The sequence below is a fragment of the Mobula hypostoma genome, chromosome 3 (assembly GCF_963921235.1).
Source record: "Mobula hypostoma chromosome 3, sMobHyp1.1, whole genome shotgun sequence".
Taxonomy (NCBI): Eukaryota; Metazoa; Chordata; class Chondrichthyes; order Myliobatiformes; family Myliobatidae; genus Mobula; species Mobula hypostoma.
This window is the reverse complement of record NC_086099.1, coordinates 137,515,602-137,541,655: the sequence shown is the minus strand read 5'-3', so window position 1 is coordinate 137,541,655 and position 26,054 is coordinate 137,515,602. Positions and strand designations below refer to the sequence as shown.

Sequence of the window (26,054 nt, the reverse complement as noted above, 5' to 3'; positions counted from 1 at the left end):
CATGATTTGCTAAGTTGTATTAAATATTATCTGAGATTTGTAATATTATTGCATTGATGTCCAACTTAGTAATCAAGCTCATGGTTAGAGACTTCAAAACATCTGCGCTTTTTATATTCAGATCACGTCATCAGATTTATTCCAGATTCATTGATCAAACAGTGCAGAACCAAGGATCTACTGAGAATGGGATTTTTTAAGAAGTAACACTGGATAGAACCAAAATATAACAAATTCCTTAGGCCAAGTAAGATAATCAGAATCAAGTTTATTATCACTGGCATGTGAGGTGAAATTTGTTAACTTAGCAGCAGCAGTTCAATGCAATACATAATCTAGCAGAGAGAGAAAAGAATAAGTAAAAACATAATAAATAAACAAGTAAATTACATATATAGAATAGATTTTTTAAAAAGTGTGCAAAAACAGAAATACTGTATATTTAAGAAAAGTGAGATAGTGTCCAAAGCTTCAATGTCCATTCAGGAATCAGATGGCAGAGGGGGAGAAGCTGTTCCTGAATCGCTGAGTGTGTGCCTTCAGGCTTCTGCATCTTCTACTTGATGGTAACGTGTGGCGCGTGGCCAAGTGGTTAGGGTGTTGGGCTCACAATCTGAAGGTCGTGGGTTTGAGCCTTGGCCAGGGCAGCATGTTGTGTCTTTGAGCAAGGCACTTAACCACACACTGCTCCAGTCCACCCAGCTGAAAATGAGTACCAGCAAATGCTGGGGGTTAACCTCACGATAGACTGGCGTCCTATCCTGGGGCGGGGGGGGGAGAGTCTTGTACTCTCAGTCGCTTCACGCCACAGAAAAACCGGCATAAGCACCTGATGGGCCTCGAAGGCTCGGGACAGACTTTGACTTTTTCACTTGATAGTAACAGTGAAAAAAAGGCATGCCCTGGGTGCTGGAGGTCCTTAGTAATGGCGATCTTAAGACAGCTGTTCTAGACAGAATGGATGTTTCATTTTTGATGTTCCGGAGAGGTTGTTCAGAAATCTATCTATCTATTGATTGAGATAGAGTGCGGAACAGGTTCTTCCTGCCCTTCGAACCATGCCTCCCAGCGTCCCACCTATTTAACCCTAGCCTAATTGCAGACAATTTACAATGGACAGTTATGTTACTAACCGGTACATCTTTGGACCGTGGGAGGAAACCGGAGCACCCAGAGGAAACCCATGTGGTCACAGGGAGAACAGACAAAATCCTTAAAGGCAATGACAGGAATTGAACCTGGGTTGCGGGTATTGCCAAGAAGCAGAAGACACACAGTGAAAGCTACAGCTGTAATTACACAATCTGACATGGAAGATCAAATGTTTGTATCAGACCTTCCCAATTTTTCACCTGCAGTGAAATTAATGAAGGTTCCTGCTAAGACTTCATATAAGATGGGATAAGTTTTAAACACATGGGCTGCTGAATTATAGTATAAATCCGAAGATAATCATACTCAAAGACAGTGGTACAGCCAACATGTATGCATCTCAGGTATCAAGTTACCCAAATAAGATAAACAACTAAATTAATTTTTTGGGTGGCTAAGGAAAAAAATATACCAGCTAGGATACTGGGAAAATTCCCCACACAGTTTTTCAAATGGTATCATAATATCCTTGACTTCCACCTTATTGCTGAGACTTATCAGTGATGTCACCTGGCATCATCAGGCATTCTAGGTCTTTCAACATCAGACACTCGCCCAGGTGACCTAGCCAGGGCTGGTCAGGCCCTGGCTTGTGTCCTGGCAGCGCTGGTCCACAGATCACACCTCTTGATCCATAGTCATATGGAGGCTCACTCAGCTGCCTCTGTGATGGTTCTGATGGCTCTTTTCTTTGCAGCCCCTGTAATGCCAAGGAGAGAGTAGGTTCTGCACAGCGAGCAGCCAGCAAAATCTCTACATCCCACCTCTATAGGCGTGAATCATGCCTCCACCCCTGTATCAGGTACTGCTCTACCGGCTCCTGGTACTTGGCTTTCTTACATTCAAATGCCTCCTCACTCAGGTCTTCCCCAAGGAACTGTCAGTTCTACCACGAGCAACTGCTTTGAGGTTTCTGACAGAATGACCATGTCAGGCCTCACTAATGATGATGCAATAAAATCAGGGAACTTCAATTGCTTGCCCAGATTGACTTTCAGTTGCCAGGCAGATGCCATGGTGAGCAAGCCTGCTTGTAATCTGGGCTGAGGTGTGGTTGGTCTCCAGCTTTGACAAAAGCTATGGGCTTTCAGGGTTGGCGGAGGTGCCTACTGTTGTTAGTAGCTGAGGAGACACATTCCTTATTTGGCAGATGACGTTTCAATGTAACATATTGTTTAGAGGATGATGCCTACAACAACCAACATGCTACTAACACTCCACTGCTCTGTAAGCCTGGAATGTACACTTGAGTTTTGGGATAGTGTATGATACCATCTACTACAGACTCAGATAGGAGTGTTGTCACTGACCAAAACTGTCATTCAGCTTAAAATGTATACAGAAAATAACATATTAATGAAGAGAGAAACAAAGCCATTTCTCTATATGATGAAAGACATCTCTGTTGTTTGTCCGCATTGTGTTTTCTAAAACGATCACAACCAAAATTACTGTCAGAAACAGATGTCTGTAGTGCAGATAACTGTAACTGGCAGCAAGAGATACGAGGTTATTTGAATAAATCTGATTGAGGAATTATGACTCAAGAGGACATAAAATACCAATGATAAGAAATAAAATTTAAAACATTTGTTAATCAGTATAAATCGCAACAAAAGTCTAAATGGTTGAAACTTGATTCTCTGTCTGGAAGCCTGTGACTAATGTGGTGCCACAGAGGTCAGTGCTGGGGTGAACCTCTGTTATTTATGTAAACAATTTAAATGTGAATGTACTCAGCATGATTAGCAAGTGTGCTGATGATACTTAGGCTACGTCCACACTACGCCGGATAATTTTGAAAACGCCGGTTTCGAGTAAAAATGACAGGCATCCACACTAAGCGTTTTTCAAAATATCTCTGTCCACAGTAGATGGATATTTGGGCGAATTTCCTCCTACTGGGCGTGCGCAGGACACAGAAAACAAGCGAAGAGGAAACGGTATACTTGGTGCACGTTTGTCCAGTTACATAGAAACATAGAAACATAGAAAATAGGTGCAGGAGTAGACCATTCATCCCTTCGAGCCTGCACCGCCATTTATTATGATCATGGCTGATCCTCCAACTCAGAACCCCGCCCCAGCCTTCCCTCCATACCCCCTGACCCCCGTAGCCACAAGGGCCATATCTAACTTCCTCTTAAATATAGCCAATGAACTGGCCTCAACTGTTTCCTGTGGCAGAGAATTCCACAGATTCACCACTCTCTGTGTGAAGAAGTTTTTCCTAATCTCGGTCCTAAAAGGCTTCCCCTTTATCCTCAAACTGTGGCCCCTCGTTCTGGACTTCCCCAACATCGGGAACAATCTTCCTGCATCTAGCCTGTCCAATCCCTTTAGGATCTTATACGTTTCAATCAGATTCCCCCTCAATCTTCTAAATTCCAACGAGTACAAGCCCAGTTCATCCAGTCTTTCTTCATATGAAAGTCCTGCCATCCCAGGAATCAATCTGGTGAACCTTCTTTGTACTCCCTCTATGGCAAGGATGTCTTTCCTCAGATTAGGGGACCAAAACTGCACACAATACTCCAGGTGTGGTCTCACCAAGGACTTGTACAACTGCAGTAGTACCTCCCTGCTCCTGTACTCGAATCCTCTTGCTATAAATGCCAGCATACCATTCGCCTTTTTCACAGCCTGCTGTACCTGCATGCCCACTTTCAATGACTGGTGTATAATGACACCCAGGTCTCGTTGCACCTCCCCTTTTCTTAAACGGCCACCATTCAGATAATAATCTGTTTTCCTATTTTTGCCACCAAAGTGGATAACTTCACATTTATCCACATTAAATTGCATCTGCCATGAATTTGCCCACTCACCCAACCTATCCAAGTCACCCTGCATCCTCTTAGCATCCTCCTCACAGCTAACACTGCCACCCTGCTTCGTGTCATCCGCAAACTTGGAGATGCTGCATTTAATTCCCTCATCCAAGTCATTAATATATATTGTAAACAACTGGGGTCCCAGCACTGAGCCTTGCGGTACCCCACTAGTCACCGCCTGCCATTCTGAAAAGGTCCCGTTTATTCCCACTCTTTGCTTCCTGTCTGCTAACCAATTCTCCACCCACACCAATACCTTACCCCCAATACTGTGTGCTTTAAGTTTGCACACTAATCTCCTGTGTGGGACCTTGTCAAAAACCTTTTGAAAATCCAAATATACCACATCCACTGGTCCTCCCCTATCCACTCTACTAGTTACATCCTCAAAAAATTCTATGAGATTCGTCAGACATGATTTTCCTTTCACAAATCCATGCTGACTTTGTCCGATCATTTCACCGCTTTCCAAATGTGCTGTTATCACATCCTTGATAATTGACTCCAGCAGTTTCCCCACCACCGACGTTAGGCTAACCGGTCTATAATTCCCCGGTTTCTCTCTCCCTCCTTTTTTAAAAAGTGGAGTTACATTAGCCACCTTCCAATCCTCAGGAACTAGTCCAGAATCTAACGAGTTTTGAAAAATTATCACTAATGCATCCACTATTTCTTGGGCTACACATTAGTGGTGGGTAAATTGATGGAAAGTATTCTTAGAGATGGTATATATAGTTTTCTGGATGGACGGGGTCTGATTGGGAACAGTCAACATGGAGTTGTGCATGGAAGGTCATGTTTGACAAATCTTATTGAATTTTTTGATGAGGTTACTAAGAAGGTTGACAAGGGTAAAACGGTGGATGTTGTCTATATGGACTTCAGTGGGGCCCTTGACAGGGTTCCACACAGCGGGTTGGTTGGGAGGGTTCAATCGTTGGGTATTAATGTGGAAGTGGTGGAATGGATTCAGCAGTGGCTAGATGGGAGACGTCAGAGAGTAGTGGTGGATGGCTGTGTGTCAGATTGGAGGACGGTGTGTAGCAGTGTGCCTCAGGGATCGGTACTGGGTCCAATGTTGTTTGTAATACATATTAATGATCTGGATGATGGGGTGGTAAATTGGATTAGTGAGTATGCAGATGATACTAAAACAGGTGGTTTTGTGGATGATGAGGTATGTTTTCAAAACTTGCAGAGAGATTTGGGACAGTTGGAAGAGTGGGTTGAAAGATGGCAGATGGATTTTAATGCTGAAAAATGTGAGGTGCTGCATTTTGGTAGAACTAATCAAAATAGGACATACATGGTAAATGGTAGGGCATTAAAGAATGCTTTGGAACAGAGGGATCTAGGAATGGTGGTGCATAGTTCCCTGAAGATGGAATCTCATGTGGATAGGGTGGTGAAGAAAGCTTTTGGTTTGCTGGCCTTTATTAATCAGAGCATTGAGTATAGGAGTTGGGATGTAATGTTGAATTTGTATAAGGCGTTGGTAAGGCCAAATCTGGAGTATTGTGTACAGTTTTGGTAAACGAATTATAGGAAAGATGTCAATAAAATTGAGAGAGTACAGAGGAGGTTTACTAAAATGTTGCCGGGGTTTCATCTCCTAAGTTACAGAGAAAGGTTGAACAAGTTAGGTCTTTATTCTTTGGAGCATAGAAGGTTGAGGGGGGACTTGATAGAGGTGTTTAAAATTATGAGGGGGATTGATAGAGTTGACATGGTTAGACTTCTTCCATTGATAGTGGGGAAGATTCAAACAAGAGGACATGGGTTGAAAATTAGAGGACAAAAGTTTAGGGGTAACATGGGGGGGGAAACTTCTTTACTCAGAGAGTGGTAGCTGTGTGGAATGAGATTCCTGCAGAAGTGGTTGAGGCAGGTTCTACGTTGTCATTTAAAGTTAAATTGGATAGATATATGGACAGCAAAGGAATGGAGGCTTATAGGCTGTGCAGGTCGGTGGGACTAGGATAGGGTAAGAGTTCGGCATGGACTAGAAGGGCCAAGATGGCCTGTTTCCGTGCTGTAATTGTTATATGGTTATATGGTTAAAAACTTAAAAGGAATTGCTCTTGGCTCTCGCGCAGGAGGACTTAAAACTAAAAAAAACACTGGAGTGTATGGAGGCAACCGACAGGGAGTTCACGGACAGTATGACCCGGCTGACGACGAACATTGAAAAACTGACTAACTCTGTTGCATTAATAAAGCACCTTGTTAAATGTATAAAACATGTCTGCATCAGTGTTATCGTGTATTTTCATACAATGTTGCATTAGGCTGTTACACATTTATTGTCAGAGAAGTACTTGCATAAATAGGTAAACCAAATTGGTTCTTGGTTTTTGATCCTCCAAAATATTCCGCATGGAATTTAAACTGGAGGTGGCGGAGGGTGTTTTCTGTCCTTACCTTCATACAAGCAAGGACAGAAAACAGGGCAAAGTGAGTATACTTATTTATTCAGTAAGCTATGGGTCGAAGTATTTGGTGAGTATATTTCTAACTCTTCTGGCTTCGGTCTCGTTGCTGTCTGTTTTGAAATTGTTAGGTTCTGTGAAGTGCAGAATCAAATATCGCTGTGGTGATTGTACGCTTTAGTACCAATTGAAGAAGAAGAAGCCGTGCTGCTGCCATCTGTTGCGACACGTCATGGCAGCGGTTTTAAAAAGCTCCGTTTACCATGTCCACACTGCTACTGGATATTAGGCGTTTTCAGATTTATTTACTCTGGAGACTGTTTCTGGAATTCTCCATTTTCAGGGGATGACAACGCCGTTTTAGTGTGGACAGATGGTCAAAACGAAGAGAAAAAGCTTTGTTTTCAAAATTATCCGGCGTAGTGTGGATGTAGCCTAAATTTGAGGATCTTGTTTACCGAATTGCAAAGAGACCTTGATCAGTTAGGGAGATGGGCTGAGGATGGCAAATGGATTTTAACTTAGATATGTGTGAGTGACACATGTTTGATATTCAAGGGGGGTATAACTTATGCAGAGAATGACAGGGCACTGACAAATATTTGGAAACAGAGAGGCCTGGGAGTGCAAGTGCATAGTTTGTTGAAAGTGGCAATGAATGCAAATTGACAGGATGGAGAAGAAGTCATTCAGTATACTGGCCTTCATCAGTCAGGGCATCGAGTTCACGAGTACCAACATTATGTTGAAGTTATGTAACTGGGACCAAGGACAACATCCAGTGTAGACTCAGCAAAGCTAGAAATGTCTTCAAATCAATGAGCAACATATGGGGATCAGTCAAATGTAGTGTCCACACTAAGGCGAAGCTGTACCAGAGCTGTGTTCTGTCCACACTCCTGTACAGATCAGAATGCTGGCACGTGTCAGAGAATGACCTTGCCAAGCTGTCATCATTCCACACCATGAGCCTCCAGAAGATCCACAGTATTTTCTGGCCAAGAAAGATCTCCAACCATGCCCTACTCCTTCAGTGTCACCATGAAGACATGTCCACAACCATCATTAGGAAATGTCGGGGATGGATTGAGCATCTGGAGAGAAGAAAGGACAACTCCACCATCAAGACAGCACTCTACTGGAGCCCTGAAGGGCGAAGGAAAGGCAGGAGACCAAAGACAACTTGGCACTGTACTGTAGAGGCAGAAGTGAGGATCCTGAAGCAGACCCGGAGCACGATAAAGAAGTTGGCCAAGGACAGACAGAGTTGGAGGACCGTCATCGCTGCCCTAAATGCCAGCAGCATAAGAGGCAATAACTAACTAACTAACTATACAGGTTGCTGGTGAAACTGTACCTGGAATACAATTCTGGTCACCCTGTTATCGGAAAAACATTGTCAAACTGCAGACGGTGCAGAAGAGATTTATGAGGATGTTGCCTGGATTAGCAGGGCTAAATTACAGGGAGAGACTGGCCACCATGGACTTTTAATCCTTGGAGCATAGAATAAGAGGTGATTTCATAGAAGTTAATAAAATCATGAGGGTTATGGATAAGGTAGCCATAGTCTTTTCACCAGGGTCAGGGAGTCTAAAACTAGAGGGCACAGATAGACGAGGGGAGAATTTTAAAAGAGATCTGAAAGGTAACTTCATTACACAGAAGGAAGTGGGTAGATAGAATAAGCTGCCAGAGGATGCAACTTTTAAATAGCATTTGGATACATACATGAAGAGGAGAGCTTTCAGGGTTATAGGCAAATGAACCTAGTAGGGAAGATGCGGAGGTCAACATCGATCAGTTGAGCCAAAGGGCCTGTTTCTATGCTGTTTTACACTATGACTCTGAGCTATATAGCTGTGAATCCTCAAGTAGTATCCAAGATAACTTCAAGGAGTGGTGCCTCAGAAAAGCTACTTCCATCATCAAGAACCGCCACCCCACAAGACAAGCCCCCTTCTCATTGTACCCATCAGGAAGGAGGCACAGAACCCTAAAGGCACACACTCAGATTCAGGAGCAGCTCCTTCTCTTCTGCCACCTGATTTCCAAATGGACATTAAACCCATGAACACTACCTCACTACTTTTTTAAAATTTCTGTTTTTGCACTACTAATCTTAATTTAACTATTCTATATATAGAATATACTTACTGCAATTCAGTTCTTTTTCTATATTTATCACATACTGCATTGTACTGCTGCTGCAAAGTTAACAAATCTTACAATGTATGCCGATGATATTAAATCTGATATCAATTCTGTAGAAGAATCATGTACACTCCCTTAATCAGTATACAGTATGAATTGCAATACAGTAAAGTATTACAAAGCTACAAAAAACTGAAACAAAAAAGTTGTGTGTGTGGGGTGTGGGGGGTGGAATACAATGTTAAAAGATGAATACGACTGTGAGAAAGGAAAGCAGTATGATTCAATAATTGTGAAATGTTTACAAGGGAATTAGCAAAGAGTTACGTGCCTAATGTGTTGTTAACAATGACACAAATGAAAAACAGTAAGTAAAGGAATTTTACCTGGTATGATTTTCAGTTTATACAGATTAATTATTTTACCTGGTATCATTTTCAGTTTATACGGAGATATATACAATCGGCTGAGTGTGACAATTAAAAATACCTCTTAAGATATTCAGACTGCCTCAAATCCTGCTCTCACTGCGTCCCAACATTCAACTTGCCATATGCAGTTTAATAACATCCAAAGCAACAAACACAAAATGCTGGAGGGACTCAGCAGGTTAGACATCATCTACAGAAATGAATAAGCATGTTATTCATAATAAACGACTGTTTATTCATTTCTATAGATGCTGCCTGACCTGCTGAGTTCCTCCAGCATTTTGTGTTGCTTTGGATTTCCAGCATCTGCAGATTTTCTCTTGCTTGTGTTAACAGAATATCCGGATTTGGACTTTACTCTCACTGACATTATGTACATGCTCTTACATTATTTTTCCTCTTTCTATGTATGTTTCCTCCAGGCAGATGAGTTCTGATCAACAAACCCTTACAGCTTGAATAAATAAAGATATTCCCTAAGTTCTCTCTGCTTTTCCCCCTTGTCAGCAATTGCTTGCTTGTCTAAAACTCATTGACCTTAACTGTTAGCTATCTTTCTCCATATGGGTGCTGCCCAACTTCCTGGCAAAATACTACATTTTCTGTTCTTTTTTCAATCTCAGATTTCCAATATTTGCACCAGCCCTACCATCCCATCGCCGATCCTGAAATGCCATGACATAGCTATGGCATTATATAGAGGATTATGAAAATTGAAAAATTACAAATAGCCAGTCTGATAAAGAGTCAATGACAATTAAGCATTAATTCAATTTCATTCACAGAGTATCTCTGCCATTTTCTGTTTTCTTTTATTGAGGACTTTATTTGAGAACCCTGGGCAACATTTCAAAGAATCAAGGATTATTTCCAAATTAAGCATCAGAAGAAATGTAATTCACTGTTCCAAACACTGATCTCCAAAGCATTGCACCAGATTTTCTGAAGTGATTTCAAACTGCCTTTTAGATACAGGGCAATAGACAGATGTTTCACTCTTTTAGGAACACGTGATCCTGAAAAAATCAATATAGGAATACAAACAAGCTACAATAGCCTCATTCAAGCTCAATTGTAGCAAGAAGGCTTTTCAATGAGAAGCATTTCACTGTTAGGTGATGTTTACCTTCTTAGGTATCCACAGAACATTTGTACAATTGCTATATTTTTCCATTAAATGTTTACGTTGTATATGATGGTAAAGCACTTTTGTATTCAGCATTAACAATACATGCATCATGCAATCTATAAAATAAAATAATGCCATTAATAAGTGCATATAATAACAAAAGTTATTTATGAGTTCACACTTACTATTTTGCTTTGAGAAATCTAGGGCATGCTCTGACAGATTCAACCCAACAAACCAAAAAAAAACTCCATTATATCATTCCAATCTTAGCTGCTTTGTGTAATTAGAATGCAGATTTGCAGAATTTTATATTAAAAGATTACAAGCCTGGGCCTATATTACCAATTACATTTGTCCCTTAAGGTGAAGTAAGTCCACCTCCTGCTGATATTCCAAGTGTGCATAGACAGATGCAGCAGGTTGCAAACTTTGCAAATTTATATTCAATGCACCTTATTCCATGTAAACTTTGACTTTGTATTGAATGCTTGATTTACACTTTCATCATGCTAAATTGATGGTGCTAGTTGGAGAAGTGGGGGGGGGGGGCGGCGGGGAGGAGATGGAGGAATCCGACATAAAATTATTCAATTATATTCATTGTTCTGGGATCAGACAAATTGTATTCATAACTCAAAGCACAGCACTGAAAGTGATGAATGGGGCTTCCTTTTAACTAATGCTGATTAAACAGAAATACAACTGTAGGCGGCCAGGTAAAAGTTTGAACTCTAAAATTAGCTGCACTGTCATTTGTGATTCATTCAAATATACATCCAGCTTGAGAATATTTTTCAGTGGGTGGCCTCCTACTCTCCCCACAGTGACTGAAATACAGGGCTGATTGAAATTAGTTACTTGCTATTTGCAGTGGTATTGGGGATTGGTATCAGGAACTTTGGCAGTTGCACATCAAATAGGTTTAGCGCCAACTTGGCAATGAGCCTTTGGCTTCAAGCAACAGATTGTGCTGACCTGCTGCTAACTTAACAGATTTGTATTTGGCTTGCAATGCAAATGGAAATTTCCACCAGGATCAACATGATTCATTTTGCTCCAGATTTCTCTCATTATAGATGACTCTCTGCTTTAAGAATAGAGCAAGACCACCAGAGGAATATTGAAAAGAAAAGATACCTGTCTTTAAAGGCATGATGTTATTTTAAGGGCGAAATTTGTTACAACATTCAAAGTAATACAGCAGGCTACTGCATTCTTCTTTGACTGCATAGAGAACCAAAGCTGGGGTCAAGAATGGCCTCCCAAAGTTCTTGTGAAGATATATGTAAATGTCCGCACCATTTGCCACAAGTAGGACTTACCGGTGACCAAATATTTTAATCCCCATTCCGACACGTCGATCCATGGCCTACTCTTGTGCCAAGATGAGGCCACCTTCAATTTGGAGAAGCAATACGTTGTATTCCATTTGGGTACCCTCCAACCTGATGGAATGAATTCCTCCTTCTGTTGACGAAATTTTCCTCTCTCCACTTCTTCTATTCCCTGCTCTAAACTTTTACTTCTCCTCATTTGCCTATTACTTCCTCTGGGTCTCCCTTTCTCCTTTGGTCCACCATCCTCTCCTATCAGATTCTTTGTTTTCCAGTCCTTGACCTTTCCCACCCACCTGGCTTCACTGATCACCTTCCAGCTAGCCTCTTTTCCCTCCCACTTCCTTTTTATTCTGGCATCTTTCTAATTCATTCTCAATCCTGAAAAAGGGTCTCAGCCGAAAGGTTGACTGTTTACCCTTCTCTACAGATGCCGCCTGTCCTGCTGAGTCCCTCCAGCGTTTTGCATGTGTTGCCATGTAAAACTTGTAGTTTACTGACAGGGAAGAGAGGCCTGGGATTATGGTTCAATAAATCTGTAACAGCCCTTTGCAAGAATAACTAAATATTTTGTCCCATATCGTCAACTGTAAGTTAAACACAAGCAATAAAATCCACAAGGTTTTCATTGCACCTGTGCATATGACAATAAACTTGTCTTTGTAACAAATATGAGATTATTTTTGAAAATCACTGCTTTCAATATAATCCATGGAGCCTGCTTTGATCTTGTTTCAAATTTGCCTTCTACGTCTTCAGTTTGTTCCTTTTTAATTTCTGGTAATGCAGTGCAGGTTTATCATGACCCAACTGCCAATGATCAATGCGTGAACATGAAACTTACATGCAAGTTAGTTATAAATTAAAAATGCATCAAGTCCTAGAGAAAAAAAAACAAGCTCTCCTGCAATAATCAAGCCTGGCTTGCTCCAAACTCAATATAATATTCTGGAAATAGTTTACAGTAGATCCATTGCAAATTAACGTTTGTTTTTTTAAGAATCAAAACAGCCCGAAATAGATTAATAAATAAATAAAGAGAATCAGTCTCTCATTGTTTAATGGTTCCTAGGCCTCTGTTTTTTGAAGTGAGAATTTAATGGAAGTAGAACTAAGTCACAAGCAATAGCATTTTTATGATTTGTTTTGTCAATCACAAACTGTTGTGCTGACAAAACAAACATAAATGTTAGATTACAGATGAAATAGTTTGTAAAACTGTAGACTTACGCTGGTCCTGCAGGTGCAGAATTATTTTTCCAGAGTTACTTTGAGTGATCAATCTACTCAGTTGCATAAATTCCCAGAGACTATTTGAGAACGAAAGAACAATGACTAAACCAGACCATGTGTTTTAAGTCCCAAATGTAACCTGTGCAGTTTTCAAAAGAAATTTTAAATTTAATAAATATCATTTACAGACTAAAACAAGAAGCCAACAGCAATTTGCAAAGAATCATGTTTATTATCACTGATATATATTGTGAATATGTCACGAGGATTTGTGAAGTAAGTAGTCCTCCTCCCTGTCTCTGACGTAGAGAAATTTGGCAAACAATTTGTCCATTGCTTGTGCACATGTCAATATGGTGAGATGCTCCTTCAAGATGAATCTACTCAACACTCTGAAAAGCCTATATTGAGGTCTAGGAAACACGCATAACATGCCGGAGAAACTCAGCAGCTCGGGCAGCATCCATGGAAACATTGACTGTTCGTTTCCACGGATGCTGCCTGACCTGCTGAGTTCCTCCAGCGTGTTGTGTGTTTTGCTTTGACCCCAGCATCTGCAAGAGTATTTTGTGTTTGAGGTCTAGGAGCCACTTGTAGCAGAGCAGACAGTGGTGGCCCAGTGATATCAGGTTATGCTGGGCTGAAAGTTGGAGCTGTCAAAGAGAAAGCTTGTACAATTGCAAGCGAGGTGGAGGTGGAGCTCACATTAGGCCAAAGAACTTGATCAGTGTAACTACAAAGACGGGATGGAGATGTTGATCAGAATAGAAAAATGCAATTAGCAATTGCGAATTAGCCTTGGTGAGAGGGTCTGAGAAGGGGCATTGCCACAGCATAAGAGAGAACATCTAGCTGATCACTGGAGACTGAACGTGGCTCAGAATGTGAATGAAGGAGAGCAGGATGTGGAGGTGGGAGAATGGAGGCAGATTCACAGCAGCAATTTGAATTGCAGTTTTGTTTTCAGCTGTATCTATAATTTATGGCCGTAGCAAACCTTTCCAACTAGATATTTAATGCTGGGCATGCAACTATTTTGCAGTTTTGCTTATAGTACTTCTATAGTGGGAGATTTGCAATAATTCAGTTCCTTGTATATACATTTAGATTCATAAAGGCTGGGATTAGGTCCTTCACATCACTGATTTTGTGCCATCCATCAAGCATCTATTTATATTCACCCTACACTGCACCCATTTCCTGGCTTCTCATGAGGGAAGAAAACAGTGCGGTTAAAACTATTTTTCAATACCAAAGGACAGACTCAGTCCAGCATTCTGCACAAACTCGGCAGTTGCTGTTTGTCTCTAATCAGAGGTATCGACGACAATGAAAGAACAATAAGTAGATCACTTAATCCTGTTGGGTAGATATCCAGGGAAGTCTCAATACCCTGCTTCATCAGAATGGCAATTATGACTGTTATACATATAGTATCAGAGTGAAAGACACTTCATCCCAAAAGAAGTGTATCTAATGCATCGCAAGACTTTAGTTAACCCACGCTAGAATCAGCAACAGAAGGAAGTTAACTCATTCTGTGCTTGAATATCACTTAGTCAGACAGTGCCAGGAAGTCATTGAATTCTGATGGAATAATACAGTATATTGTACTTTGAAATCAGCCTGAGTGCACAAAGATCAGTGGTTGGTTGAGATTCAACTTAGGAAATGATCCTGAAGCAAAAGCTGAAGTCTAGTAACAATGTTGCAGCCATGGAGGAATTTATAGGTTACACACTCACAGTGTGGAATAATTTCTCTCCAATTTCAACTTCCTCACTATCATTGCTCTTCCATGGTAAATAGGAATTGCACAATATCATGAGCAAAAACCCATTTGTTGCATTAATGTTACAGAGTCGTACAATCTGGAAAATGGCCCTTTCATTTATCAGCCATCTGTGCCAACATCAATCATTCATCTTCCGATCAAGATGGCACAAACAATGATTCCTCAGATGACATCTTCCTGATAAAGAATCTTGTGCTTTCCCGGTATACAGTATATGATGAATAAACTCTTCTCGGGTACAGGTATCGATGATGTTTCAGTGATAAACTCCGCCATCTTCTTCAGGGAGGAAGATGGCCGACTTTGTCATCAAAACATCATCAATATCTGTACCTGGCTGGAATCCTAAGAAGAGTTTATTCATCTTCCAGATAGTCCACAAAACTATCTATTTCACTTCTATGTGTTCTTTTTATTTTAAATGTGTTTCTGGTACTGTTAGAGCTGGTAATTTAGTTTGTAGATTGATTCAGTGATCTAGCGCTTTGCTATCTCTGAGAAAATCCCAGGAGGTGAGCAACGTCAAGGTGAAGAAGCTTAGAGACAGGGTGAAAGCCTATGATTGACTCCATTTCTTGCTGAATAAAGCATCATGGAAGAGTGAAACATCAAGGTGAACGCAGAGGGCCAGCGAGTGTTGAGCGCCGACTCCCTGCCTCTTGTTTGCTGTTCCTGAGGGAAGGTGTCTGTGTGTGACGTAGTTCTTGCTCGCTGCTCCTGAAGGAAGCTGTTTCTGTGTGATGGATCTCTCAGTCATTGCTGCCGAGGGGAAGTGTTTGTGTGTGACGGGTCTCTCACTCACTGTTCCAGAGGGAAGACCTTTTTGCGCAAGTGGTCTCTCGCTCCCTCGATGCTGTCACCAAAGTACTGTGATTTATGGATTGGACTGTGGACTCTAGTTCAAATTGTGCTTAATCTATAGTAGTTCAGTGTTGGCACGTGGACAAGTAGTTAAGGCGTTCGTCTAGTGATTTGAAGGTCGCTAGTTCAAGCCTCGGCTGAGGCAACGTGTGTCCTTGAGCAAGGCATTTAACCACACATTGCTCTGCGACGACACCGGTACCAAGCTGTATGGGCCCTAATGCCCTTCCCTTGGACAACATCGGTGGCGTGGAGAGGGGAGACTTGCAGCATGGGCAACTGCTAGTCTTCCATACAACCTTGCCCCAGCCTGTGCCCTGGAAACCTTCCAAGGCGCAAATCCATGGTCTCATGAGACCAATGGATGCCTATTATTATTATTACAGTAGTTCAAATTTAGTTCAAAAATGTGGACTCTGTAGTTCAAATTGGACGCTTTCATTTTATGCTTTTATATTCTCTGTTTTCACCCGTTCTTATTGCTGCTTGGTGCCATTTGTTAGGTTTATTTGAGTAGGGAGGTTGTGTTTTCGGGTTTGATGCCTTCCAGTTTGCATGATTTGTTTTGTTGCATGTGGGGAAGGGGCGTGGTCTGAGGTTGTAATTGCTGTTTGTGCATCCGCCCCCCCCCCCACCCCGAGTGTGGGGGTGTGGGGTTGGTGATCATATTGCCGTTTGAGAGATTTGATTTTTTTTGTGCATGGGAGGGCTGATATTTTTCTTTAAATGGCTTCTATGGTTTTCTTGTTTTGTGGCTATTTGAAGATATATCTCAGAGTTGTATACTGCATACATTCTTTGATAATAAACGTACCTTTGAACTCTAGCCTATACTCATCCCTTTGTTTACATAGCATATTCCTGTCCCGACACTCTACTACTCATTTACCAACTTAGTCAATTAGCCAACCAATTCATACGTCACTGGGAAATATGACAAAACCTGAGCACTCCAAGATGCCTCAAAACAGTTAGGGGAAGAATATACAAACTCCAGAGGTCTGTTGGCCAGATTAGACCCAAGGTCAGCAGCTCTATGACCATCACTGCATGATACAGTTGCTGTGATTTTCAGAAATAGAAATTCTGTAGAATTATGAACTAGGTGAGTGCTGTGTTCTTTGAAGATATGTTTGAATGTTTATGGTAGGTTTGGAAGAGGGATAGAGAATGTGAAGTAGGGAAGCAGAACATTGAGTACACAAATCCACACCAGTTTCCAGCAAGGTGGTGCTCTGAAAACCCCATAACAAGCTCAAATGGAAAAGCTGAACCAGGAGTGCCAGATCTCAGACAAGCTCCACACTATAGTAGATGATGTGGTGTCAGTGGCCCCTGATGAGGCAGTAAGTTCTCACATTCAAAGGAAAGTCTTACCTGCAACATACAGAGATATTGGACCCATCTTCTTTTGTGAAGCACTCCCTGTTAAGAACTGTTCTTTGACATCAGTCCTTCTGTCTTTCACTAACGTTTGCTTTGTCATTCATGCTGTTTCATGTTCACTGCAAAGTTGCAGCTGTAAAGTCAATTACATGTTGCCCACTGACTAATACCATTGCAACCCAGCAGCCCCTCCAGCAGCACATATGGGGATGGAGTGCCCTAACACTGTTCATCTGGAGAAGTGTCAGTTGCATCTTGCAATTTATTTCCAGCTTCAAATCAATTATAAAACACAAACTAAATCCAAACTTATGTCAGAATTTTTAGACCATAAAACCTTGCAAGAATTTTCAAAATGTTTTACTGTACACAAAATCAAAATCTTCAATTAAGACACAAAGAAATTCAATTTCTATTCTGGACTGCACACAGAACCCTCAAATGATCCTTCTTCTCTGGGTTAGGTGCCTCCGCGATAAACTAATCCAGCACTTGTTTAAATCACTAACCAGATGGTGGTAATATGGATGAATCTTGAATCTGTTGGCTAAAGGACTCCACAATAAATTCTGTCCTTCAGTAAGATGAAAGTCAAAGAAATTCCATACATTGGGAGCTGCTGTGCCATTTTTCAAAAGGGGAAACAATTCTGCCTGAATTGTGCAGAACCTCTCCAGCGTAATCTGATTCAACGCTAGTCACAGAATGAATAATAAATGGCAATGTTACCTAAGGAGATGTTAGAAACTGCAAACTCCTTCATGAATATAGGTACCTTCCTGTATTTAAAAAAAAAATCAAAACTTAAATGAGTCTTCAATCTTCTGTGTGAAAACACTCACGGATAGAATTGTATCCTCAGTTGTTGGATGTTAATGAGTTGGGTTGTGCTGTGCCAAGCCCACTGTCTGGAGTTGTTTGCCATGGTGTCTATATGAGCAGGGCTGGATATGGAGGGTTGATCTTACTGCCTCCACTTTGGATCAAAGAAAATGATTAAAAGTGGTAATTACTTAAAAACTCATAGAAATGCTAAAATATAACACTGAAATAACCTTATAATCTGTCAATGAAGAAATTCTAAAATAAATGGTCTCTAATCCCACATATGACCTGACAAATATCAAAATAAAACTGCAGATGCCAATAATTCTGAAATAAAAACAAAGTGCTGGAAACACTCAACATCTGTGGAAAGTGAAATAGATCAATTGACAAAAGGTATTAGACCTGAAATGTTAACTCTGTTACTCCTTCTGCAGACGCTGCCTGACCTGCTGAGAGTTTGCAGTAACTTCTGCTTTTATTGCACAAATTCAGTGTGGCATGGGGGAATCCCAGCAATACTGGCCACCACTGGATTCCACAAGCAGGTAATCAGCACAGCATTTTAACACATGCAGCCACATTTGGCATTCAAAATCCATGCATGGAAGACAGAGTCTGAAACCATCAACCCCAGCAATAAATTTTGTCCTGGTGGGTAAAAACATAGGAATTCATTTTCAATGAAGAAACTAAACTTCATTCATGACCTGCACGATATATGCTCTAAAATGGATGTATATTGATGTAAACAATGCAGAACAGATTTTTACTCATTATTTTTAATATATGTAATGTGGGTTGGATAAGGCTGGATTAAAAAATCCAAAGATAAAATACTCGGACTGCCAAAACTCAGATAAAATCTGAAGATCTTGCTATCCTAGATAAGATGATCAAGTAGAGGACAGATGGGGTGGCACAGTAGCATAGTGGTTGGAACAGTAGCATAGTGGTTAGCACAACGCTTTACAGTACCAGCGATCTGGGTTCAATTCCCACTGCTGCCTGTTTGGGGTTTGTACGTTCTCCCTGTGACTGCATGGGTTTCTTCCATGTACTCCGGGTCCTTCCCACAGTCCAGAAGCATACTGGTCGGTGGGTTAATTTGTCATTGTAAAATGCCCCATGATTAGGCTAGAGTTAAATCGGGGGTTGCTGGGCGGTGTGGCTCAAAGGGCCGGAAGGGCCCTTTATAGTGAAAATGTTCCTGTTGTGCCTTAGATATGAGATGCCTTGAATTACTTGAAAGTAGCATGATTGTTAAAGTGCCCCATGCATCTGTTCATTAATGTGAATGATTTTTTACTTTCTATGATCACAGCTGGGTCAGCAAAATAGTGTAATTATTCAAAATTTTGTCAGTATTGGATTGTGGCAGCATTGCAAGGAGCCATGAGGAACATAAATGCTGTGGAGATATGAACAGTGGAATCATTCTTTGCTAATAGAACTGAAGCAAACTGAATTATAAAGTCAAGTTATGCAGCAAGGCAACAAGCCATTCAGCCCATCAAGTTCATGCCAAGCAGTAGGACCCCATTCACCACAGCCTTAATGCCTAGGTGATTCAACTGCTCATCTGGACATCCCTTAAGTCTGATGTCCCAGTGTTCACCAAGTTGTTTTCAACTTAGTACATCTTGAGGATGTTGCTCCAACTGGTGATGAAATGTCTGCAGCTAATTGCCTACCTCAGTAAACACCGCCACATCAAACACTTCAACCTGAGCTACCAATATTCACCCCCCATCCTGAACCCCTTAAATCTGTACCACCATTCTCTCTGGCTGAACATTCTAGGTACTCACTACTCTCTGGGTGAGAGAGCCCCACTCCCCACATCCCTCTAAATCTCTTGCCCTTTACTCCAAGTCCAAAAGAGCACTCTGTGCATAAACACTTCTCCAGTAATAATTATGAAACAGGAAAACAATCTCCAAACGCATGTACACTTTGACGAGAATGGCAGGTTGATAACAATCCATTACAGGTTATAATGTGTGCAACATATTCCTGCCATTAATTTATTATTTAAATCTGAGGACTGATTATTAATGTCTAAAAATGCCCACAATTATTTCATTCAATTGCTACTTCAAACACAAGTAATGCAGTATTTAATAGTAGATAACAAATATCTCATGTAATTTAATATAATCAGAAAATGACAGGGGTTTAGCAAGATGTGACAATTTACAGTTCTTCATGTAACAACTCTGGAGAACTTAAATGGAAAAACTTAAATATAAATATAGATGCAGGACCTCTTTATTAGTTAGATCTGTACACTTGCATGTTAATACAAATATATAATCAGCCAATCATATGGCAACAATTCAATGCATAAAAGCATGCAGACACTGTCAAGAGGTTCAGTTGCTATTTAGACCAAACATCAGAATAGGGAAGAAATGTGATCTAATTGACTTTGACCGTGGAACGATTGTTGATGACAGATGGGGTAGTTTGATTATCTCAGAAACTGCACATCGTGTTGTATTTTCACACTCTAGAGTTTATAAAGAACAGTGCAAAAAAGATCTAGCGAGTGGCAGCTCAGCTGACGAAAATGCCTTGTTAATGAAGGAGGTCAGAGGAGAATAGCCAGACTGGTTCAAACTGACAAGAGTGATAGTAACTCAAATAATCACGCATAACATCAGTGGTATGCAGAAGAGGATCTCAGGACATACAACACTTCGAACTTTGATATGGATGGACTACAGCAGCAGAAAACCATGAACATACACTCAATGGCCACTGTGTTAGCTAAAGGAGGTACTGGTCACTGAGTGCATGTTTGCTTTGTTTGTAATGTAGAAAATAAACAAACCCTGGTACTTGAACCTCTTACCATTACTTCATAACTATATTACACAAGAACACAAACAAATAGGAGCAGGAGTAAGCTTCAGAACCTTCAAGTTCCCCCACCATACAAAATATCTCTGTAACTCAGGTTTTAAAAGACCGATCCCTTAACTTGTAGTTATGTCCCCTTGTCCAACTTTCCTGACTGGTGAAAGTATTCCAGCATTTACCATCAGAAGCCCCCTTTAGATCACAGATGACTGAATACAGTCTCCTGTCATTCCTGCAACCTCTAAAGGAATACAGGCCACAACTATTTAGGTTCTTATTAGGACAATCCTCTCATCCCAGGAATTAGCCTGGTGAATCTCTTTTGAACGGGATCGTTTTTTTTCCACGGAAGGGTACCAAAACTGCAAGCATTATCGCAGGTGAAGTTTCACTAAAATGCTAACAAAACTTTCCTATCTTTAAAGTCTAACTCCTTTTCAAAGAAGAACAAAATGCATCTTGCCTTCACTGCTTGTTGGACCTACCTGCTAGGTTTTTGTGATTCACACACGAGAACAATGATATTCCTCTGTACTTCACTTGCAGTTCCTTCCACTTGGATAATAATCTGCCTTTTTTTTTAATTTTCCTTACCAAAATGCATGACTTCACTCTTGCCCACATTAAATTCCATTTGCTAGTCTTTAGCCTACTCATTTAACCTACCTATATTTTGTCACAGTATCACAGTGTCCTTATCATAACATGCTCTTTCTGCTATTTTTGGATCACTGGCAAAATCGAAAACCTTGCATGCTGTTCCTCCCTCTAAATTACTGTAAATAGTGAACAACTGGGGCCAAGTACTCAACCTTGCAGTTCTTCACTTGTTATCTCCAGTAATTCCAGCTCTGTTTTTTGTGAGGCAGGCAGTTTTTAATCCATTTTGCACACTTCCACTGCACTCTTATGTTCCAGTCTTTTACGTGGTACATTGTCAAAAACCTTTTAGAAATCTAAATACACTACAGTATGTCTACAGGTTCCTCTCAATGAACTCTCCCTGTCTCATCCTCAAAGAATAGGAGTAAGTTTGCCAAACATTATTTAACCATATTGACTGGGTTTAATTATGTTCAACTTTTCTAAATGATCTCCTTTTTGGTTACTGGTTTTAGCATATTGCAATAATGCACATTAATAAAGGAAATCACATTAGCAATATACGTGGCTGCTATACTGGAAGTCCTGAAGATTTCAATGAAACAATGTATACTGAAGTAGAAACCTACAAACAGGAATGCTGTTATAAAATTATCCACAGGGGTAATAATGTAGTTCACAGACTTACCACTCCAATAGAGAAGTAGTTGTTGATAATGTTATAAGGCACGGGGTCTCCCTTTTCTTCTTTGTAATTGGGAATCACCTCAATTTTCCATCTGTCCAACATGACCACTGTGCAGTTCTCAATGTCTTTGATAATTTTCATCAGACTCTCACCTTCATAACCTTACAAGGTAACAAAGAAATAACCCTGTCATATTGCTGAAACTGCTTGAGTGAGGCCAAACAAAAAGAGTAGTATACAGTATGTGATTAAAATAAACACATAATAGAATGAAAGGATACATTTAGAGACACTCCCAATGCATTTTCCACTCACTGTCAGACCTGGTATGTTTGTACAGAGCTGTTCAATACTTCAGTTAACAAAAATAATGTGAACTAAGTTTTGTTGGATAGTGGAACCTATTCAGCCATTCCTTCATATTAACTCAGATCAGTACTGGAACCAAACTCTTCTTTCTCTGTATCACTGACCATACATTTGATTTTGCAGTCAAGTGCATTCAGAAAGAAATGGATGAGAAATTAAAAATCTGAATCTGCCAGCCCATGAGTAACTGACCAACCTTCTGGCATATATTTCCATTCTAGATGCATCCAATCACTACATTCGATATTATCTCAATTGAACAATGCTTTAAAAAGAGCTAATCATAAAAAAGTGACATGAAAATGCATAATCATTAGACTAAGGAAAAGATGATGCACTCAATATGCATAAAATGTTAGAGCAGATCATAGCATGGTGAATAAAGCATCTGGAAACTCTGTCATTACCTATGAGACTGACAGTAACATTTAGTTATAGGCTGTATGTGGAAGTCCCCAAGTTACCGTCAGTGACCCAATACACCTTTGTAGGCCGTACTGTTGCAACTTTCACCAACACAATTACCCTGTCAGCAATTGCATAGACATGTTTTAAGTTTGACACAAAGTGATCCTGCTACAAAATATATTGACAATCCCACACAAACTAAGTTCAGTTGTCCTATGTTACAACATTTAATATTCCCCAACAATTAATAAGCACTTTACTGACTTTTTTTTTAAAACGTATTTCAGTTTCTATCCATATCTATCAGTACATATCTATCTGTATTTAATGCTGTGCACAACATGTAAATATTAATTAACAACTGCTTCTTGGTGTTCTTTCTGAAAGTTCACCAAGTCACCAACAATATTATAGCGGTCTCTGGTGAGAATTCCTCTTGAATTGTAACAGAAAGTAAGGGGACCTCAAGCTGCGAAGACTTGCAGTCAGATCTTCCCATTTTCTAATAGATCTGTGTGGCAGACTTTTACAAAGACAGTGGAAGCACAATCCTTTCACTATTGACCGATAATTATGAGCTATTTGTAACATGGTGGTTATACTCTACAGCTCAAATCATTTTGTAATTTTTTTTTCACACCTCGAGAACTGCCTTGCATCAGAATTCAATTCTGAATACACAGAGACTTACTCAACAAACTTTGGAAAACAATCGGTCAAATTTGTCTACTGTGTTTGGAAAATTCTGCTTTGTGTTGACTTTAACTTTGGTATATTGCACATGACGCTGCTACTTATTTAACTACTTCTTTACATGTAAAGGGATACTGCTTTAGATTTGGATATACAGTAAGCTGAAACTAGTAACAAAATGCTCTCAAATTTGTTCTGGTTTCCAAATTGATTTGTCTATCTCAGGTTTCCAAACAGCATGAGTCAGTGCTGAGAACTGACGAATCCTTTGTCTTGCAAATAAAATTCCTTGATGTAATTCAGGATGGTAATTTGACACTGCTTAAATAATGCAATTGACAATCAGGAGATTCAAATACTTTTGCTGTATTTACTTATTTTAAGTAACTAAAGTTTACTTTAAAAAGTGGTCAAAAGAAATTCTATTGGTCTGTTGGTTTCAGGATTAGAGCTGCAAAAACATTGCAACATTTTAACCAATACAAAAGATCATGCAATATTAATTTGTGCCAAAGCTAACCTAATATTGAAATTCTGTCGCAAACAACAGGAATTCTGCAGATGCTGGAAATTCAAGCAACATACATCAAAGTTGCTGGTGAACGCAGCAGGCCAAGCAGCATCTATAGGAAAAGGCGCAGTCGACGTTTCAGGCCGAGACCCTTCGTCAGGACTAACTGAAGGAAGAGTGAGTAAGGGATTTGAAAGCTGGAGGGGGAGGGGGAGATGCAAAATGATAGGAGAAGACAGGAGGGGGAGGGATAGAGCCGAGAGCTGGACAGGTGATAGGCAAAAGGGGATACGAGAGGATCATGGGACAGGAGGCCTAGGGAGAAAGATGGGGGGGGGGTGACCCAGAGGATGGGCAAGAGGTATATTCAGAGGGACAGAGGGAGAAAAAGGAGAGTGAGAGAAAGAATGTGTGCATAAAAATGAGTAACAGCTGGGGTACGAGGGGGAGGTGGGGCCTAGTGGAAGTTAGAGAAGTCAATGTTCATGCCATCAGGTTCTGTCGTCTATTGAGCTTACTTAGCCAATTGTACAATCTAAAAGCCCAAACCAAAAGTTTTAACAATGACTGAAAATAATTCAATGGGAACTTCTGTCCTTACCTCCTCCTGATCTAAGACACCGAGCCAAATCATTGCCTGTTCCAAGTGGAAGAACTGCCACTGGAGGATGTTGAGGCAAATTTGCCTTGTCTGTAAGTAAAATAGATAAATATTTTAAAGTTTATTATGTAACCATTTTAAATTTTCTGTAAAAATGAACCAACAAAAGTACTTTGGGATAGATAATGTTTCCCATTTGTTGAGAGTGTCGCATGTACATCTATGCATTACTCAGCTTCTGGAAAATGGAACCAGACTAACAAGGACAAAGCAATGTCACTACAATGCACATTTGCAGCCCATGGCAGAAAATTTCAGGATTTAACCTGAAACATGAAATTTGATAGAGTAATATAGCAGAGAGACAGACCCTACAGGCCAACATCAGTGCCAAAAAGATGCCTTCCTAAGCTATTCCTATTTGCCTATAATTTGGCCTTATGTAAACTTTTCCTATCAATGCACCTGGCCAAATTGCTTTCAAGTATTATAATTACACCCATCTCTACCAATTACTCTGTTAGCTCTTTCTATATAACTACCACCTGTGTGTGGAAAAACCTCTCCCCCAAGTCCCTTGAAATATATTCACCTCTCAACTTAATCACTTGCTTCTAGATTTAGTTTCCCCATCCTGGGAAAAAGATTATCCCTATCCACTTTACCCGTGCCTCAATATCCTTCATGATTTTATTAACCTTGATTAGGGCAACCCTCAGCCTAAAGGAAGATAAAGAGGGAATCCTAAGAAAAATAGTCCCAGTCTCCCCACAGCCCTATCCTGCATTACTTCACACTTGTTTAAGTTAAATTCCATCTGCCATTCCTTTACCTACTTTTTCATTGATCAAGATCCTATTGTAATATTAGAGAACGTTTTGTCGCAATCCACAACATTGTTGTCATCCACAAACTTACGAATCATGCTACACACATCAAAGTTGCTGGTCCTAACAAAGGGTCTCGGCCTGAAACGTCGACTGTACCTCTTCCTAGAGATGCTGCCTGGCCTGCTGCGTTCACCAGCAACTTTTATGTGTGCTGCTTGAATTTCCAGCATCTGCAGAATTCCTGTTGTTTACAAATCATGCTACCTGCATTATCATCTAAATTGTTAATATATGTCACAAACTACAAGGAACATGGCACTAATCCCTGCAGACACCACTGGTCAGAGGTTGATAATCTTAAAAACAATTCTTGACTATGACACCTCTCCTTTCATCTCCAATCCAATTTTGTATCTGATTGGCTACCTCAACCTGGATCCCCTGGGATCTAACTTTCAGGAGCACTCGACAATGAGGGACTTTGTCAAAATCCTTGCTAATGTCCATATAGATAACTTCTACTATCCTGCTCTCAACGCAATCCTCTTGGTCACCTCTTCAGAAAACTCAATGAAATTCATGAGGCTCGACTCCCCATACACAAATCCATGATGACTATCGGCATCAACCATTGCCTTTCCAAATGCCGATAGCACAAACATCAGACTCAGCATTTACTATGTTGAGGATTTTTCCTCCAATTTGAAAGTGGCAATGAAATATTAATTTTGATTTGATTCAGCACTGGGACATTACTGTTGGCAGAAAAGAGTAACAGTCAACCACAGCTACGTTTAATCTGTGTTCTCAGCTGGATGCTTATAATGGCAGATTTTATCCAATTAAAAGGTTTTCCAGTCTAACAACTGGGTAGAAAGAGAAGGAAGTAAAATTCAGTACAATAAATACACCGAAACACT

At 40.4% G+C, this 26,054-nt stretch overlaps 1 protein-coding gene across 2 annotated transcripts in view; it reads right to left on the bottom strand.

Moving 5' to 3' along the window:
• The window catches only part of dgkb (diacylglycerol kinase, beta), an 828,029-nt gene that overhangs the window by 349,516 nt on the left and 452,459 nt on the right, over positions 1 to 26,054 (bottom strand). For both annotated transcript variants that reach the window (XM_063043772.1, XM_063043771.1), the window contains exons 18-19: positions 24,305 to 24,394; positions 21,723 to 21,883 (exon numbers count right to left, since the gene is read on the bottom strand). In XM_063043772.1, the coding sequence (XP_062899842.1) occupies positions 21,723 to 21,883; positions 24,305 to 24,394 (251 nt within the window). The remainder of the gene's footprint in view (positions 1 to 21,722; positions 21,884 to 24,304; positions 24,395 to 26,054) is intronic.